The sequence below is a fragment of the Kogia breviceps genome, chromosome 8 (genome assembly GCF_026419965.1).
Source record: "Kogia breviceps isolate mKogBre1 chromosome 8, mKogBre1 haplotype 1, whole genome shotgun sequence".
Lineage (NCBI taxonomy): Eukaryota > Metazoa > Chordata > Mammalia > Artiodactyla > Physeteridae > Kogia > Kogia breviceps.
The window spans coordinates 36,169,502-36,188,817 of NC_081317.1; the positions used below are offsets into that span (position 1 = coordinate 36,169,502).

General features: G+C 42.3%; 1 protein-coding gene across 5 annotated transcripts in view; it reads left to right on the forward strand.

Annotated features, from left to right (window-relative positions):
* Positions 1 to 7,607, forward strand: part of PTCH1 (patched 1) — a 67,930-nt gene extending 60,323 nt beyond the window's left edge. For 4 of the 5 annotated variants that reach the window (XM_067041196.1, XM_067041193.1, XM_067041195.1 and 1 more), the window contains 4 exons: positions 1,095 to 1,194; positions 1,752 to 2,006; positions 3,617 to 4,172; positions 4,723 to 7,607. In XM_067041196.1, the coding sequence (XP_066897297.1) occupies positions 1,095 to 1,194; positions 1,752 to 2,006; positions 3,617 to 4,171 (910 nt within the window). In that variant the 3' untranslated portion in view covers position 4,172; positions 4,723 to 7,607. The remainder of the gene's footprint in view (positions 1 to 1,094; positions 1,195 to 1,751; positions 2,007 to 3,616; positions 4,173 to 4,722) is intronic. The other variant, XM_067041194.1, reaches the window with a different exon arrangement.
* The last annotated feature ends 11,709 nt before the right edge of the window (positions 7,608 to 19,316 follow it).

Here is a 19,316-nt window from a genome sequence, read left to right on the forward strand (position 1 = left end):
AGAGGACCATTAACAGATAGATATCTTGCCCTCCCTCTTCCCAGAACATCCTGAGCTCTCCCCCACCCCAGCCCACTTCCAGCAGAATGGCCCTAGAAACCGTTAGTTACAGAAACGCATGCTTGCGTGGAGCCCGCTGCCTCCAGCTGTGTGCAACATCCTCCAGCGACTCTCCCTGGCTGACAGGTTCACCTTGGTATTCGTGAAGGATCCCAGACCTTAGCCCTCAACGGTGGGAAAGCAGGGCCACTTGTGCACTCTCCTCTTCTTCATGGTGCTGCGGCCTTTATGTTTGAATTGGCTGACGCAAAACAAGAGTATTCAGAGATGCTAAATTGTTCAACAAAAGATTGGCCGGCAGAGCAGCCCGTCATTGTGGACCGCCCTCCCCCGAAAATGCCCCAGCAACCACAGAATGGCCAGTGTTTTCTTTGCCGAAAGCTGGTTCCAGTGTTCTAAAAAGATTGCAATTGGAGCTATTTGGTAAAACTGGAACTCACAGAATTCTGGGCAGAAAGTTGCGGTTAATGAAAGCCCAAGGAAAGCCTTACCTGCTACGCTGGAGACTTAATTAGAGATTCTGCTCTAAGATGCAGAAGCATTTCACAGTGGATTAGCTGCCTGCAGAAGTGGGCTGCTTTTCCTCCTGGGCTAAATTGTTTAAATTCTACACCCTTCACTTCATTTGTTTGCTTCTGCTGGGTTTTCATGAACGGGGCCCCTCTGCATTGTATTTGTGCTTTCAGTCTGCTCGGCCATTCAGTTCACATTCCATATTTTTGTGTTTGTGTAACACATTCATAAATAACATTACATGCCATGAGATTTCAGCAAATTAACAAACCTAATTTTTTTTCTTCCCTTCATGAACTAACACTTTGGGTTGTAGAATGTAGTCCTCAAAGTCATAAGGTTAAAAGAAAAGAAAAAAAGAAGGAAAACTAATCTTGTGCTGAATTTGAAACGCAGTGTTGTAACAGCCTTTTCACTGGTGTGGGTTTTGTTAATTTTTGGCTCTGACGTTTGGGCACGTGAAGGGTAGCTTAATTTACTTCTGCCATGGTAAATGTTCCCGTTTCCCTTTTATCTTCAAGGTATTTCTTTGCTGTCCTGGCAATCCTGACAATCTTGGGCGTTCTCAATGGACTGGTTTTGCTGCCAGTACTTTTGTCCTTCTTCGGACCGTATCCTGAGGTCAGTAATTGTTGCCAGCATAATGTGCAGTCCTCAGACCACCTGAATATTGTTTCTCCTGGTGTCACTCTTAATTTAGATATTTAAGTATATCCGCATTTGCTGGTTGTTTACTTTTTCAGTAAACAACTCAAATAACTATGGCTTCTTTCTCTTCAATTTAATAGTGTTAGGGGATGTAGGGGGAATGGATTGATTTGGTTTAGGTTGTTTATTTTTGAAACCTAGTGATTGGCAACCTGAGTCTTGTAGGTCTCTGTCAATGAAGCACTTTCCACTCAGGAAGACTATCTGGGCTTGAACAGGAGTAAAAAAGGGCGCAGCCTGCCTTTCCAGAGTGTGAAAGCAGAGGGCAGTTCTTTCGCTCCAGCTGTCAGGCCCAAGGGTCTTCAGAGTGGCAGGGATTGGGCCAAGTGAATACAGGGTAGCGTGAGAGGCTGGGAGGGGGGAGCGAGGGAGGGGCAGTGACCCCTGAACAATACTGTGCTTTGAACCTTAAGTGTAGCCACCAGGTAAAATGGTTGATAACACCTGTAATATTGAATCCCCTTAAACAGGTGTCTCCAGCCAACGGGCTGAACCGGCTGCCCACCCCTTCCCCCGAGCCGCCCCCCAGCGTGGTCCGGTTTGCTCTGCCCCCTGGTCACACAAACAACGGGTCTGATTCCTCTGACTCAGAGTACAGTTCTCAGACAACAGTGTCGGGCATCAGTGAGGAGCTTCGTCACTATGAGGCCCAGCAGGGCACCGGGGGTGCTTCCCACCAAGTGATCGTGGAAGCCACAGAGAACCCTGTCTTCGCCCGCTCCACCGTAAGTCATAAGTCACCCCAGGAGGCAGCCCCTGCCTGCTCTGAGCAGCAAATCGCAGACAACATGCCCAAAAATGTATAGGTTAGGTGGACTCATGAAATTGCCAATATTTGGCTCTTCTTAAACTATAAAAATGTCAGTTTCATATGGTTGTATCTCATACAGATTGAAAAGGGCAGGGACCAATATTGGTGAGTACGCAAAACATCCAGCAGCATATATGTTGTTTGAGCTAAGTACAGTTTGAGCTTAAGGACCAGAGGTAAAGCATGCCTTGCTTCCCCTGCCCCCCTTTTTTAAAAGCTACATATCACTGTAGGGTGATACCTATTTTAAAATGTAACGGTATTTTTATTGCCAGCAGAAGTGATTTCTTTTCCCTTCCACTTCTGTTACTTTTAATTGCCCTTGGTATAAAATTATTTCAATCATTATTGTCTAAGACTTCACCAAAAGCTTTTGTGGCTCCAAGCTCGTATTCTAGGTGGCTAGAAGGAGCAGAGAAGCTGAGAACCAGCCTTCAGTAATTCAGGAAAACCATGAGCAGCCCGGAGCCTCTTCTCAGAGGCCCTGAGAGCCCCAACTGCATTCTCCCCTCTCTGTGCTCCCCAGGATGTCCTCGGCCCCCCAGGCCTGGAGCACAGCACACAAAACCCAAGGAATGTTCTTAGGCTCATGTTGCTCTGACTGGGGGCCTCCTGCTGTCCCTCCAGGAAATGGGTATTCCAGTCCCAGGCTGGAGCTGCCCTTCCATGAAAGAGAGAGAGGCCAACCAAATAACCTAAATTTTCTTCCTCTTACCCCCCGTGACGATGCCTGCTGAGCTGCAGTGTGAATCTGGTTTTGTTCAGCGGGAGCCTAAAAATAGGTACAAGCTGAACGACTTTGAAGTTGGTCACGGTCCTTTTGATTGATGTGGCCACTGTGTTGCTCCATGCTTTGTACAGAGACCCAGAAACCAGATTCCTAACAACAGGACAGAGCAGCACTGCCCGGTAGAACTTTCTGTGACAGTGCAAATGCTCTCCAGTGCAGTAGCCACTGCCCACGTGTGGCTGTTGAGCACTTGAAATGTGGCAAGTGCGACCTTAGGGGCTGAATTTTAAATTTTAGTTAATTTAAATGTAAACAGCCATATGTCCCTAGTGGCTACCATATTCAACAGCGTAGGAAACGTCCGGGCAACGTCCTGCATTTGGGCAAGCCAGGGCCAGACATTTAGTCATTTTAGAAGATGAGGAGCTCGAGATCTGACTCTACCCAGCAGGGTGGGGTGGCGGACTGTGGGAGAGAGGCAGCTCCGGTACTTAGACCACAGCCCTGCATTTATGGGCAGCAGCCCTATGTGTCCAGCCAGCTGTGCTGGAGAAAGCCTAGGCATAGGGTCCAAACAGGGTGTACCTCTGCCACGTCGTTGTGGGTGGAAGGCCCATGTTAGCTCCCTGGGGCGCTTCCAGCCATCTGTGGGGTTGACTAAGCTCTAGTTCAGAAAGAGCTGTGGGTGGCCAGGCGGGAGCCAGAGCCAAGAAGGGAAGGCTGGGGCAGCGGGGGCCGATGCCCAGCCTGGGGTGAGCATCCGGCCTGTTTCAACCTGCCCTTGCCCTCTGCAGGTGGTCCATCCTGAACCGAGACAGCACCCACCCTCCAACCCTCAACAGCAGCCCCATCTGGACTCAGGGTCCCTGCCACCCGGACGGCCAGGCCAGCAGCCCAGAAGAGAAGCCCCCAGAGAATGCTTGAGGCCGCCCCCTTACAGACCGCGCAGAGACGCTTTCGAAATTTCTACTGAAGGGCATTCTGGCCCTAGCAATAGGGACCGCACGGGCCCCCGGGGAACCCGCTCTCAGAACCCTCGGCACCCAGCGTTCACTGCCACGGGCAGCTCCGTGCCCAGCTACTGCCAGCCCATCACCACCGTGACGGCCTCGGCGTCCGTGACTGTTGCAGTGCACCCCCCACCCGCCCCCGGGCCCGGGCCCGGTCGGAACCCCCGCGGGGGGCTTCGCCCAGGCTACGAGGACTACCCCGAGACTGACCACGGGCTGTTTGAGGACCCCCATGTGCCTTTTAACGTCCGTTGCGAGAGGAGGGATCCCAAGGTGGAGGTCATTGAGCTACAGGACGTGGAATGTGAGGAGAGGCGCCGGGGCAGCAGCTCCAACTGAGGTGGGCGGGGCCGGTGGGCAGGTGGGTGGGCCCCAGAGGCGCTGCTCTTCAGTGACCCCTCAGGGACTTAGAGGGACGCAGATGGCTGCATCCTCCTGGAGCCCTGGGCACTGATGTGTCCCCTCCTGAACCGCAGTGACCTCTTACCCACAGGCAGGGTTGCCTGTCTAAGCTTCGTCATCCTTGGAGAACCAGTTGAGTTCCAGATTGGATCTGTCCCTCACAGTTAGCCTGTGGAGGTTTAATGCATCTCAACAGAGACACTGACAGCTGCCCCTTTCACCTATTTTTCAGTCTTTTAAAGCCATAGCAGGTATGTCTGATGAACGCACAGCTCAGTGAACAGTCACAAAGTGAGCACATCCCTGTCACCAGCCCCCAGGTCAAGGGAGAGATCATGACCCACCCCTGGAAGCCCCTCGTGCCCTCACCCATAACCCACCATCCTGATTTCTATACCCCAGACCCGTTTTGCCTGTGTTTGTGCTTTATACATAGGGACTCATAGACCTGTTACTTTGACTTCCTTTGTTTTTTTTTTCTTTTAAAGGGTGAGTAAAATCTGAAGCAAAGAGGCCAAAGATTGGAAGCCCCTCCCTACCCCTACCCTGCCCCACCAGAACTGCTTGAAGAGAACTGCGGAGTTAGAAAGGTGTGCTGTGCCAGATAGCAGTTCATTGTTACTGTAACTGATTGTATTATTTTGTGAAATATTTCTATAAATATTTAAGAGGTGTACACATATGTAATATACGAAGGAACGGATGTAAAGTAGTGTGATCTGGGTTTTTCTCCACTCCTGCCTCCAGAGCAGGCAGTGGTGAGACCGCAGCGGAGCCCCTCCCTATTTGTACATTGGTCTCTGTGCCATGACCAAGCTTAACTTAGTCTTAAATTTCAGCATATGTTGCTGCTGCTTAAATATTGTATAATTTACCTGTATAATTCTATGCAAATATTGCTTATGTAATAGGATTATTTTGTAAAGGTTTCTGTTTAAAATATTTTAAATTTGCATATCACAACCCTGTGGTAGTATGAAATGTTACTGTTAACTTTCAAACACGCTATGCGTGATAATTTTGTTGTTGTTTAATGAGCAAATATGAAGAAAGCACGTTAACCCCGGTGGCTTCTCTAGGTGTAGTTGGATGAGATTCTCTTGTTTGGCTGTGTGTGTGAACACGTATGTGATTTCCCAATGTACTGTACTGTGATTTTTTTTTTTCTTTTTTTCTTTTTACTGTCTGTGACCCGTGGTGGGCTCTACCTTAGGCCAGAAGAGTCAGGATATCTCTAGTGCTAGCGCTGGTGGAGGGCTAGCCCTAAACATCTCCTTATCCTTTTGCCAGACTCACTTCAAGTTCAGGGCATCTCTTAAGATCATTGGCTGCCATCCAGACACCCCAACTCGTGCCTCAGAGGAGATAAGTTCCTTCGCATGGACCATTGTGGTGGATGTTGGAACATTAGGGTACAGAGCTCACATCTCTTCATCTTCATTGGTATTAAAGACCTAGAGAACATGCCTAGTGGGAGCCTCAGCTGGGCCGTGAGCATATCCTCTAAAGTATGCAGCCTTCACTGTACCTCTCTTATAACCAGTGCACAACACACACACACACACACACACACACACACACACACACACACACTTACACACACCACCGCCACTATCACCACCCAAATTTAAGAGTGGATTGGAAATCGTCTGGAGACAATGACCTTTTAATTCTGGGTCCACAGCAGACCCAGAGGTGATGTTTTGAGTCCCTACAATTTAAACTCCCTCTCTTGCTAAATGGCACGGTTGGGGCTTTCTGGATTTGTTTGCATCCTCTTTAAAATAGTGAGCATCCAATATGGTGATACAGAATCAAATTCTATAGGATATGAGCTTCAGAAGGATGATCCTCCAAGTGTTAATATTAACGTTATGGGTGCACGCTTCCTAAGTATCTCACCCCCCTCTTCTCATCATCATTAGTATTCTTTCCATGTGACATTTATTGAAGAGCAGGAAGATGCTAATTGCATAACCCCCACTGAAGAATGTATATAGAGACATAGCTCTCAACCAGGTGTTACTTTTAAAGATTTGCTTCCATACCAATTCTGTTTTCTTGCTCTGAGGTTTGGTCTTCCTAGGCTCTTAGCCAGAGACCAGCAAATGCTGGGGAAGCACTCGGTACCCAGACTAAGCTACTGTAGGAGTGCACAAATGGCAGCTCCCATAATGCCTCCTGTTTTACATGGAAAATCGTATTCGAAAGGCAACGGCCCACAGTAGTGCCAGCAGTGTAGTGACCTCAGACTCTAAAACTCGCCGCAAGGCTGTGGCTACCAGATGTGTGTGTTAATATGCCAGGGGCCCAAATGGCCCCACTGCTACTGTTTGGTGCCTCTGTCAGCCACACTGTCTGTCTACCTAACACTCAGCTCTGCTCAGAAAACTTATATCCCGCATTCAGGAGAGAGATGATGCAAAATTCAGAGATCTGCTTCCCTCTGGCTCGAGGAGTGCCCTCGCTCCTTTCCTGAGCCCAGCTTGCACGGTGCCTGACTGCTTGCCTGGCCTCTGCTTTCTGCACAGCGTAGAGCTTTCTCCAATAGTCACATTGGCAAAGGGAGAACTCGGGGGCTGGCAGGCAACCAGAATTTCTCTCTCTCTTTTTTAAAATAGTTTTATTTTGTCTGTCTTGTTTGTTCATTTGGATGTTTTAATTTTTTTTAAAAAAAAAATCTTTGCTGATATTTATAATTTTGTATCATAAGAATGTTTTCCTACAGTATTTGTCATGCCAGTTTATAACAGAAAAATGCAGGGATTTTATTTCTATTGGAAACACTATTACAGCTATGTTTTACCTTTGAACAGAATTTTTATTTGTATAGAGTGCTTACTAATGTTAAATAGTTCAGAGTATATAACATTTTCATTAAGGACTCATGGTAGGTTTTAGCGTAAGGAGTTTAAAGGAAATATTCAAACTGGGTCTCATTGTCTGCCAATTTTGGCAGAAATGGGTTTGTGTCATTTCAATTACAAAGATAAAAGTATGCCATATAATTTATTTATATGAAAATTTATTTTTGTAGTGTACATAGTAGTCATCAAGTCTTTTGACAGAAGTATATTTTTAAAGAATTTATATGTGATGAATCCATAATGTCTGGAACTTTGCTGAGACATGAGTGGGGCACACTTTTCATTGTAAAGTACAGCAAGGAAAAGAAAATGTTTCACAGTGTTAAGAGAGTGAGACTGAGTGAATATTCACACAGTTGTGGAATGTGTATTAGTTACCATTTGTGACCTAGTGTGGTTCTCATTTTAAACCTCAGAAGGCAAAAATGTACAAACTCTCTAAATATTAATGTTCAAACACTGATAGAAATTCTAACATGAATAAAAAATAATATAACTTGTTGGCTACATCTTTGTTTATGGAATGGTTTTTAATTAAAATATTTTACGAAGGCAGTTAGTGCGTCATGCCGTCATAAACTTTGCTGTTTTTTGTCTGACTAACCTTGTTAAATACTCATTTTTTTGTTCTCCTTCATGGGGGCATTATTGACATAGGAAGAGTTCTACATTTTTATTTTCTAACACAAAGTTCCTAAATTACCCTTCAAAATGATTCCTTCTGTCATCTCTTAGCCTTTTTCTGTTTCTTTTTATGTGATGCCTGATAATTCAAGGGAATATTTATAAGTCCAATTCAATGATTATTAAAATAAAAGAAGGTGTTGTGCTTAAAAACAGTATAGCTGACAATATGGGACTGATTGAACCTGATACAAAATGTTTCTTCTGAGTGTTTATCATACCTTGTCTTCATCATAGCCATGGAGAAAAGTAAGACCAGGAATATCATCCCCATTTTACAGCTGAAAGCAAGGAGTGGTGGGGAAGAACTCAGAATCAGCATGGGGTGAGGAGTCAGCAAACTGCAGCCCTGGGGCCTCCTGCTGATATGAAGATTTATCAGAAGACAGACACGCCCATATGCATGTAGAGATCGTCCACGGCCACTTTCCAGCTACATCGGCAGAATTGAATAGTTGCAGCACAGGCTGTACAGCCTGCAAAGCCTAAAATATTTACTAACTGGCCCTTAAGAAAAAGTTTGCTGACCCGTCTTAAGACAAGGTTATCATAGGCCAGTGATACTTACGTGGGGTGCCTGTATCGGCGGCACGCTCATGCTTTGGAAGTTTACTAGAAAAACGGGCTCTTCAGTGCCACCCCAGACCTACTGAGTCAGAATCCTGGGACTGAAGCCCAGGAATCTGTGCTTTCATGAGCTGTCCTGGTGGTTCCGATGCACCAGCAGAGGCGATCTAAAAATTCCTTCCAGCTGAATGTGGCCTTGGTTCTCTAATTTGACTCGGGCTGCACAGCCAGTGCAGGCCAGATCTGGAAACAGCATAGAGATCCCAACTCCTCTGTGTGGTCTTCCCACAAAAACACATGTTCATTTGTGGGAGAGTGGAGACCCGTGAACTCTGCGTTTGAGCTTGGGGGGTGAGAGAGGAATTCCCTTCTTTGTGCTCTGCCGTGGCTGTGGGGCAGGCCTCATTGGAGGGTGTGGGCCAATGACCTAACAGGCCGGGGTGGGGGGAAGGGGAGGTCCATGCCAGGCCAGACCCTCTTCTACCCTTCCCACCGAGAGGGCTCCAGCTGACCAACTGTGACTTGGGCAAGTCGTTTGAAACCTTGGGGCCTCTGTGTCCAAATCTGTACGTAAATTAAAGATGATACATGTCCCTCGCAGACTTCTGAAGTTTGAAAGCAATGGTGGTTGTGAAGAGGTCTGGACCAGAGGGGTTAGGAAGAGTCAACTGAAAGACTCAGAAGAACCTCTGGACCCTGCACTGAGTTTGGTTCAATCACCACCTCTCAGCCTCCAAGGCAACACAGGCCCTCATACAGAAGCGTCAGAGTAGCTAGGGGAAGGTTTTCGGATATACAGTACACCAACCAAGGAATAAGGTGCTTGGGTAATACAACATCCTCCTTAACGGATACTTTACCCGGAAAAAATAAAGTATTAAGCAGGGTTTTCTATCATATATAACCTCATCTTCCTACCTCCTGGTATAATCAGCTACCTGTTCCTCAGCCCTCCAGTGGTGAATTTCATCCATAATGCTCTCTCGATTCATTCAGAAGTCATGGGGAATCTGTACTCCCAGGAACTGAGCATGGAAAACACTAATTGCGTTAATTGGGATTCAAACTGAGAGACACTTTCTTTTCAATGTGTTTTTTTATACCACTAAGATGACCATTGCCATTCAATTTTATATTATTTATAAATTACATACATCTAAGTAAGAAAACTTAGTTTTTAATAATTGGCCTAAGGAGAAGTTTTCAATCAGATTTGTGTCCCAAAATCCACCACATTTATTCAGGACTTAGGTAAACATAAGGCCCCACTTTTTTTGTCATGACAGACATATTTAACAGCTTTGGGAATGCTGTGTGCTGCTAAGTTTCGGGCAGCAGCCATGTTGATGTAAAGGCAGGTTCATTTTTGGTAACTGGCAATGACCTCCCAAAAGGAGAAGTGGAGATGACCTTTTAATCATCCAACAAGAATATTTGCCAAGTTTTAATTACTTTTAATGAAGCCTGCACCTAATGAGAACACGCCTTGAACGCGAATCTGTTTAACTGTTCGCATTGGAAGGCATGTTGGACACCTTTTCTGCATAGGTTCCCTGCCAGGAAATTACAACTTCCATCGGAAGGATCTTGAAAGGACATTCTGGTCTGTTGGGAACGTGGTGGACCTCAGGAAAACAGAGGGACACAGGGAACTCTGCTACAAAAAGAAGTGACCAATAGAGAGAACCCAAACTTTGGTGTGGCCAAAGCAAAACATTCTACATGGCAGGGTGTTATTATCATTGATTTATGCCTTCTCCCTTAGGGATTTCCTTTCTTGGGACAAAGGGAAGGAGACCTTTCAGCCAAGATGCTGTGAAGGGAGCCAAACCCTGCCGAGGTAGCATTTGCTCTGAGAATGAGACACACCCCAGCAAGCAGTGGCAATCAGAAGAGGCAACCACAGCCAAAAAGAAGTAGCATAAACTGGGAAGTGTTGCAAATTCCACGGTAATAGTCATAACAGCAAATACGTGCAGGTTATTTACTCTGTGCCACACAGTGAACAGTTACTGTGTTCTGCATTCTTAATTTATATTAATTTATTTCTGGATGTGGACCTTTAGAAAGGTGATGCCCAGTGAGTTGGGTGGGGGTCCATCAGTTGATGAGTGTTTAGATTAGAGCATTTAAATCTGGAATCTGGGCATGAGGCAGGTGTACTTGAAGCATGTGTATTTGCTGACTAAAACATAAAAGTCATAGCATGTGTTTGCTGAATAAATTTTATCTCTACCTTCTGGATTCCTTTTCTTTTAATAGCTTTATTGGGCTATAATTCACATATCATGCAGTTCACCCATTTAAAGTATACAATTCAATAGTTTTTAGTATAGTCACAGTTATGCAACCATCACCACAGTCAGTTTTAGAACATTTTCATCATCCTTTAGCTTTCATTCCCTCATCCACCCCTCCTGCTCCCCCAGCCCTAAGCAACTACTAACCTACCTTCTGCTCTGTTTTAGATGTTTCAGATGAATGGAATTATATAGTATGTGGTCTTTTGTGACTGGCTTCTTTCACTCAGCATAATGTTTCAAGGTTCATCCATGTTGTAGCAGGTATCTGTACTTTATTCCTTTTCATGGTCAAATAAAATTCCAGTGTATGGCTCTACTGCATTTTGTTTATCATTGGTTAGTTGAGGGACATTTGTGTTGTTTCTGCCTTTTGGTGATTAGGAATAATGTTGCTACAACCACTCTTGTACCAGTTTTTGTGTGGACATATATTTTTCATTTCTCTTGGGTATATACCTAGGAGTAGAATTGCTGGGTCACGTGGTAACCCTATGTTTAGTCATTTGAGGAGAGAGATACACAGGATGAGTGTGAGTGTTTCCCATGTGAAAATATGTGGTAATAATAAAACCAAGCAAATGACCATCTTAAGGAATGATCTAACCTCTGAGATTCTAATTCTTCAGTACCAAAGGGAGGCCCCATTCCATTCTCAAAGTAGCCATGGATTTAACCATATCCCCACCCTTTCCCATCACCACCTGTTGGGGGTGGGGGTGAGGAAAGGAAGAATAGGTTGGGTCCATTGATCCCAATAACACACATATTTTGCTTGCAAGGAGTATTATGCAGCTTACAAAAATATCTAAGTTGGATTCAATTTAACCAGTATATACCCCAATCTTTTTGGGTACCTTAGTGGGAGCTAGGGAGGGAACAAATGTTGCATAATGTAGTGTATCAGATGATAAAAGGATACTAAAAGGAAAATAGGGGTTAAGCTTAAGGAAGAGGTAAGCAAAACCTAGAAATTCAGAGGCTGGAAGGATCATTGTGAACTGGCAGAGTCATTTTGATATTTCTGTGGAGAGAGAACTGGTTTTTTTGAGATTGCATACCTGGCAGAGCTATAGCCACCCTGTGAATGAATGTCCAGGATTGGATGGGAGCAAAATAGAGTTACATCTTTGTCAGGTACTGTGCTTCACATTCACTCTCTTATGTAACCCTTAGAGAGCAAGCCTAGTGTGAGACAGCAAGTCTCATTATGCAATCAAACAAACTGAGGCTCAGAGAGTGTATCAGGGTTTAACCAGAGAAGCAGAGGAAGTAAAAGAGATGACAGAAGATGATAGATAGATGGATGGATAGATAGATAGACAGATAGATAGATTTATTACAGGAAATTGACAAACGCAATTGTGGAGTTGGCTAAGAAAGTCCAAGGTCCTTCTTTGGGCAGACAGGACAAAAAGATCGTGACCAAGCTAGAACCCCACAGGCATGAGCTGAAGCTTGTTCACAGGAGAGAAACTCTAAAGCTGAGGAAGGCCTGTACCTTCTTTTAAAGGCCTTCTAACTGATTGGGCCAGGCCCCCCCATGATAATCTTCTTTTTAATGAACTTAAAGGTGATTGAGTAGGGATTTTAATCACATCTGCAAAATTCCTTCACAGCAACACCTATGTTAGTGTTTGATTGAACACCTGGGAGAAGGTGTGTGTATGCTACAAAATGACCACTGCTTCCCTTCCATGCTCCAAGTCTGGAAAGAGAATGACCCTAACCAGAAATACACTGGAAAGAGAACACTGGGGACTGCAATTGAGCCTAGACAAGGAGACACATCAGAAGCCATTACAGAGAGGTTAAGCAGCTCTGTTGACTCCATTACAAAGAACAGAATCCATTCTTTGCTGTTTTAAGCAAAAAGAGATTTATTACAAGGTAATGAATGATTGAGAATAATAACAGAATTATTGAGAAGGCTGGAGAAGAAAAGCTGTGGGCTGTTTTGAAGAGCAATGCCAATGCCACAGAAACATACTACCAAGAGGGTTTCTGCCTCTTTTAAGATCAAGAAGCCACCAGTAAAACTGGAAAGTTCTTGGCAGCTTCTGAACCACACCACCACAACCATGCTTCCCAGGAGAAACACCAGAAACAACACAAATATGGCCCCCAAAATGCACTTCCGCTTTCTGTTTTCTCTGACTGCACTTAATGGGTGGGACTAACCCACATCCTAACACCTAGCTGCAAGGGAGTCTAGGAAGTGTTTTTATTTCTTCACCTCTGAAATGTAAGATGGTTGGAATGGATGCAGGACACCAATCCACCACATAATATGCAGCCATTATATGCACCACTGCCTTCAGCCATTGGGGAGCAAAGCCAGGATTCAAACTCAGGTCATGCTCTTAACCCCCACACTTCCTCCTAAGATCCAGAATGGTCTTTCATTGCTGTCTCGGCCTTCTCTAGAAATATTTCTGGTCTCTAAATTTACATTTACCTATTATATCCACAGTTTCCATTGTTGTCATCAGCTGCAGACTTTTCTGATATAGCCTATACTGGAGAAAATAAAAGCAATCAACCCTGTCTCTAGCCTGTCCACATCACCTCAGGCATTGGGAAGGCTGTGGTATGTACAGCCCTCTTTTCTTCCTGAGCCAGTCACTTCAAAATGCTTCTGCTTATTGAATCTAGCAAAGCAGTTACTGGGGTAACTGGGGTAAACCCAGGGGTCTTAGTGACACTGGGAATTATAAAAAGTATTTGGAAAAACAAAACAAACTTCTGGCAATGATAATAGGAGATATCTGCAATGGGAATCAATCCTTCCTCGGCCTTTGGCTCTTAGTTACATCAGTCCCACATGTCAAAATTCCTAAATAAATCCCAGTGAACACACCTGGGCAGGGACAACAATGTAGCAGCATAAAGCATCAAAGGACCATGACTGTCCACTTGGGCAGTTCCTGAATGAAGAAAGATTTACACATGATCAGTATGACTCTTTCATAACCATTAGGAACTTGGAAATAGATATTATAAAGTCTCTAAAGGGAATCAAATCAGCATTCTTCGCAAACATTCCCAGCATCAAAGTTCTAGGTGAATGATACATAACTTCAAAATCTTATAAATCTAAATAAGCGTACACTTCTTTCTAAGGAAGAATCCCCACAGTAAGCCCTTGTTTAAGAGACATAACCTTTCTTCATGTGATTTGTTCAATATATACCACACATACTCTATATTTGACTATATGCGTATATATAAGAGGCCTGATAAGTGACATAGCAAAACCTATATACATATTTATTTGGGACAATTTGATTATCTGGGAAATCAAAAAAATCCTTGAAGGTCTGCAGAGACCAATGTTTGCTGACATTGAAAAAGTTCACAATCTATTCATCAATTTAAAAACAGGTTACAAAAAGTAGGTACATTATAATCCTGTTTCTGAAAAAAAAAAAAGGGTATCATTGTATAAGAACAGAGGCAAACAAGACACATATTGATCAAACTGTCAAAAATTAAATACAAAGAAAAAATATTAAAAACATCAAGGGAAAAGCAATAAATAACATACGAGGGAATCCACTTGTATGTAAGGTTAACAGCTGATATTTCAGCAGAAACTCTACAAGCCAGGAGGCAGTGGCAGGATATTTAAAGTGATGAAAGGGAAAAACCTACAACCAAGATTACTCTACCCAGCAAGGATCTCATTCGGATACAATGGAGAAATTAAAACCTTTACAGAAAGCAAAAGTTAAGAGAATTCAGGACCATCAGACCAACTTTACAACAAATGCTAAAGACACTTCTCTAGGCAGGAAACACAAGAGAAGGAAAAGACCTACAAAAACAAATCCAAAACAATTAAGAAAATGGTAATAGGAGCATACATATTGATAATTACCTTAAATGTAAATGGATTACATGCTCCAACCAAAAGACATAGACTGGCTGAATGGATACAAAAACAAGACCCATATATATGCTGTCTACAAGAGACCCACTTCACACCTAGGGAAACATACAGACTGAAAATGAGGCAATGGAAAAAGATATTCCATGCAAAAGGAAATCAAAAGAAAGGTGGAGTAGCAATTCTCATATCAGACAAAATAGACTTTAAAATAAAGACTATTACAAGAGACAAAGAAGGACACTACATAATGATCAAGGGATCAATCCAAGAAGAAAACATAACAATGGTAAATATTTATGCACCCAACATAGGAGCACCTCAATCCATAAGGTAAATGCTAACAACCATAAAGGGGAAATCGACAATAATACAATAATAGTAGGGGACTTTAATGCCCCACTTTCACCAATGAACAGATCGTCCAAAATGAAAATAAGTAAGGAAACACAAGCTTTAAATGACACATTAAACAAGATGGACTTAATTGATATTTATAGGACATTCTATCCAAAAAAAACTTTCTTCTCAGGTGCTCATGGAACATTCTCCAGGATAGACCATATCTTGGATGACAAATCAAGCCTTGATAAATTTAAGAAAATTGAAATTTTATCAAGTATCCTTTCTGACCACAACGCTATGAGACTAAGTATCAATTACAGGAAAAAAATTGTAAAAAATACAAACACATGGAGGCTAAACAATACACTACTAAATAACCAAGAGATCACTGAAGAAATCAAAGAGGAAATCAAAAAGTACCTAGAAACAAATCACAATGAAAACATGATGACCCAAAACCTATGGGATGCAGCAAAAGCAGTTCTAAGAGGGAAGTTTATAGCAATACAATCTTACCTCAAGAAACAAGAAACATCTCAGATAAACAACCTACCTTATACTTAAAGCAATTAGAGAAAGAAGAACAAAAAACCCCCAAAGTTAGCAGAAGGAAAGAAATCATAAAGATCAGATCAGAAATAAATGAAAAAGAAATGAAGGAAACAATAGCAGAGATCAACAAAACAAAAAGCTGGTTCTTTGAGAAGTTGATAAACAAAACTTATAAACCATTAGCCAGAATCATCAAGAAAAGAAGGGAGAAGGCTCAAATCAACAGAATTAGAAATGAAAAGGAGAAGTAACAACTGACACTGCAGAAATACAAAGGATCATGAGAGATTACTACAAGCAACTATATGCCAATAAAAGGGACAACCTGGAAGAAATGGACAAATTCTTGCAAAAGCACAACCTTCTGAGACTGAACCAGGAAGAAATAGAAAATATAAATAGACCAATCACAAGCACTGAAATGGAAACTGTGATTAAAAAATCTTCCAACAAACAAAAGCCCAGGACCAGATAGCTTCACAGGTGAATTCTATCAAACATTTGGAGAAGAGCTAACACCTATCCTTCTCAAACTCTTCCAAAATATAGCAGAGGGAGGAACACTCCCAAATTCATTCTATGAGGCCACCGTCACCCTGATATCAAAACCAAAGATGTCACAAAGAAAGAAAACTACAGGCCAATATCACTGATGAACATAGATGAAAAATGGTCACCTCATCTTTGATAAAGGAGGCAAGAGTATACAATGGAGAAAAGACAGCCTCTTCAGTAAGTGGTGCTGGGAAAACTGGACAGTTACATGTGAAAGAATGAAATTAGAACACTTCCTAACACCATACACAAAAATAAACTCAAAATGGATTAAAGACCTAAAAGTAAAGCCAGACACTGTAAAACTCTTAGAGGAAAACATAGGAAGAACACCCTTTGACATAAATTGCAACAAGATCTTTTGTGACCCACATCCTAGAGTAAAGAAAATAAAAACAAAAATAAACAAATGGGACCTAATGAAGCTTAAAAGCTTTTGAACAACAAAGGAAACCATAAACAAAATGAAAAGACAACCCTCAGAATGGGAGAAAATATTTGCAAATGAAGCAACTGACAAAGGATTAATCTCCAAAATATACAAGCAGCTCATGCAGCTCAATATCTAAAAAACAAACAACCCAATCCAAAAATGGGCAGAAGACCTAAATAGACATTTCTCTAAAGAAGATATACAGATGACTAACAAACACATGAAAGGATGCTCAACATCACTAATCATTAGGGAAACGCAAATCAAAACTACAGTGAGGTATCACCTCACACCCTTCAGAATGGCTATCATCAAAAAATCTACAAACAATAAATGCTGGTGAGGGTGTGGAGAAAAGGGAACCCTCCTGCACTGTTGGTGGGAATGTAAACTGATACAGCCACTGTGGAGAACAGTGTGGAGCCTCCTTATAAAACTAAAACTAGTGCTACCATATGACCCAGCAATCCCACTACTGGGTATATACCCATAATTCAAAAAGAGTGATGTACCACAGTGTTCACTGCAGCACTATTTACAATAGCCAGGACATGGAAGCAACCTAAGTGTCCATCAACAGATGAATGGAAAAAGAAGTGGCACATATATACAATGGAAAAAGAAACAAAACTGAGTTATTTGTAGTGAGGTGGTTGGAGCTAGAGTCTGTCATACAGAGTGAAGTGAGTCAGAAAGAGAAAAATAAATACCGCATGCTAACACATGTATATGGAATCTAAAAAAAAAAAAAAAAAAAAAAAGGTTCTGAAGAACCTAGGGGCAGGACAGGAATAAAGACACAGATGTAGAGAATGGACTTGAGGACACAGGGAAGGGGAAGGGGAAGCTAGGACAAAGTGAGAGAGTGGCATGGACATATATACATTACCAAACGTAAAATAGATAGCTAGGGGGAAGCAGCCACATAGTACAGGGAGATCAGCTTGGTGCTTTGTGACCACCTAGAGGGGTGGGATAGGGAGGGTGGGAGGGAGATGCAAGAGGGCGGGGATATGGGGATATATGTATAGCTGATTCACTTTGTTATGAAGCAGAAACTCACACAACATTGTAAAGCAATTATACTCCAATAAGGATGTTTAAAAAAAAAAGCTAAATTACAGCAATCTGAAAACCATACGTAAAATGAAGATAATTTTAAAAAATAAAATGGAAAAGAAATGAAACCTAAGACTTTAAATCTTTTAATAACCTTTATTGAAATGTACTAATGAAAAAAATAATACATCTTCATTATAGAAAATATAACCATTCAGGTAAAGGCACAAAAAAGAAATAAAATTATTTTAATGAGTTTTTATATTAAAAAAAAAGAACAGAGGCAAAGACAGAGAAGGTGTACATTTTCATTATAGTGTTCATGCAAATAGTATTCAATATTATGTATCAATATTAATGTAATATTATTTGATAGTTACATATTATTACTTAATATGTTGCATTATTCATTACTTATGTTATTTATTTCATTATATTATTATTTCTTTGAGTGATTTATATTTTGCATGTATCTGTATTTTTTAATAGGTCTACAAAAGAATCATCTCTCTGTTACAAGGGCTTTTTTAAAATCTTCCTTTCTCATTTGCTTTCCCTCTTCTTTCCCTCTCTCCCTATCCTTCTTTCCTCTTTTTCCTTTTCAAACTAGCATTTTTTAAACTAGCTTTCTTCGGGGATTTCTTAAAGCAGCCACGATTCATCATGGAAGCAAAGAGCCTCCTAGAACGTCGTGTAACTTTGCGGAGGATGCAGACGTGCTTTGGGAGAAATGAAGGCTGCCTGGGCCCTGGGAGATGCTGCAAGGCAGGCAGGGCTGGGCTAGAGTCTGCCATCAGACAAAGAAACCACTGCACATGGGAGGCGAGCAGATGCCAACAGACAGCTTTTGTGAGTCCCTTCATGTTAATTAACTTTTGTGAGAACCTTCATGTTAATTAACTTTGCTTGAGCTTTCCCTGGACTTGAAAGCTTTGGAGTGGTTTGTTTTTGTAAAATGCTTTGACTCCAGAGAGAGCCGCTTCAAGAGGGAAAAAAGGAGAAACAAAAAAAAAAGAAAGGGAAAATTTTGAAGTGGGGCTTTGCTTACCAGGAAATTTCTTCCCTTGGTTCTGTCCCTCCCCTCCCCCAACAAGGACTGACTCAACCATCAGAGAGAATTTTAATGGCCTTTTTCTTACCCTAAAAAATAAACCAGAACCAGACTTCCACAGCAGTGGGAATTGGCTCTGCCTCACCCAGCGAAGACAGGTGTGTGTGTGTGTGTGTGTGTGTGTGTGTGTGTGTGTGTGTGTGTGTGTGTGTGATGCACATGTACCCACAAAGGAAGCAAATTCAAAGTATGTTTTAAAGGAAGTAAATTCAAAGTATGAGGGGTCCTTGGCCTAGTTTATTCCAAGTTAAAGAAAAAGGAAATCGGAGTTCGATTTGTGAGGGCCGGTTCGATTCGTGAACAAACTTGCCCATCCAATAGAGCATTAGGACTCAAGTAAGACACAGGTAGTGGTTCCCTGTGTTTCCAAGACTTAATGTGACTGGACCGGATGTTAGATTCTAAAAGAGGATGAGTAAAAAGAGAAAGTGCTGGAAGGTGGAAAATCTAGTCAGTCCTCTAGTTATTTATAAAGTCTACGTGGCATCAAACTACTGATTTACCTTTTTTTTCTCCTATTTTATTATGAAAACTTTCAAACATACAGAAAAAGTTGCAATGATCCTACAATTAATACTCATATACCCATCATCTGCATTCCATAATTAACATTTTGCTATATTTGCTTTTTTCACATTAGTAACCATCTATACATTGCTCTTACCTGTCCATTGAGTCATCTTATTTTTTAAGAGTTTTTAAGTTGCTGACATCACTCTT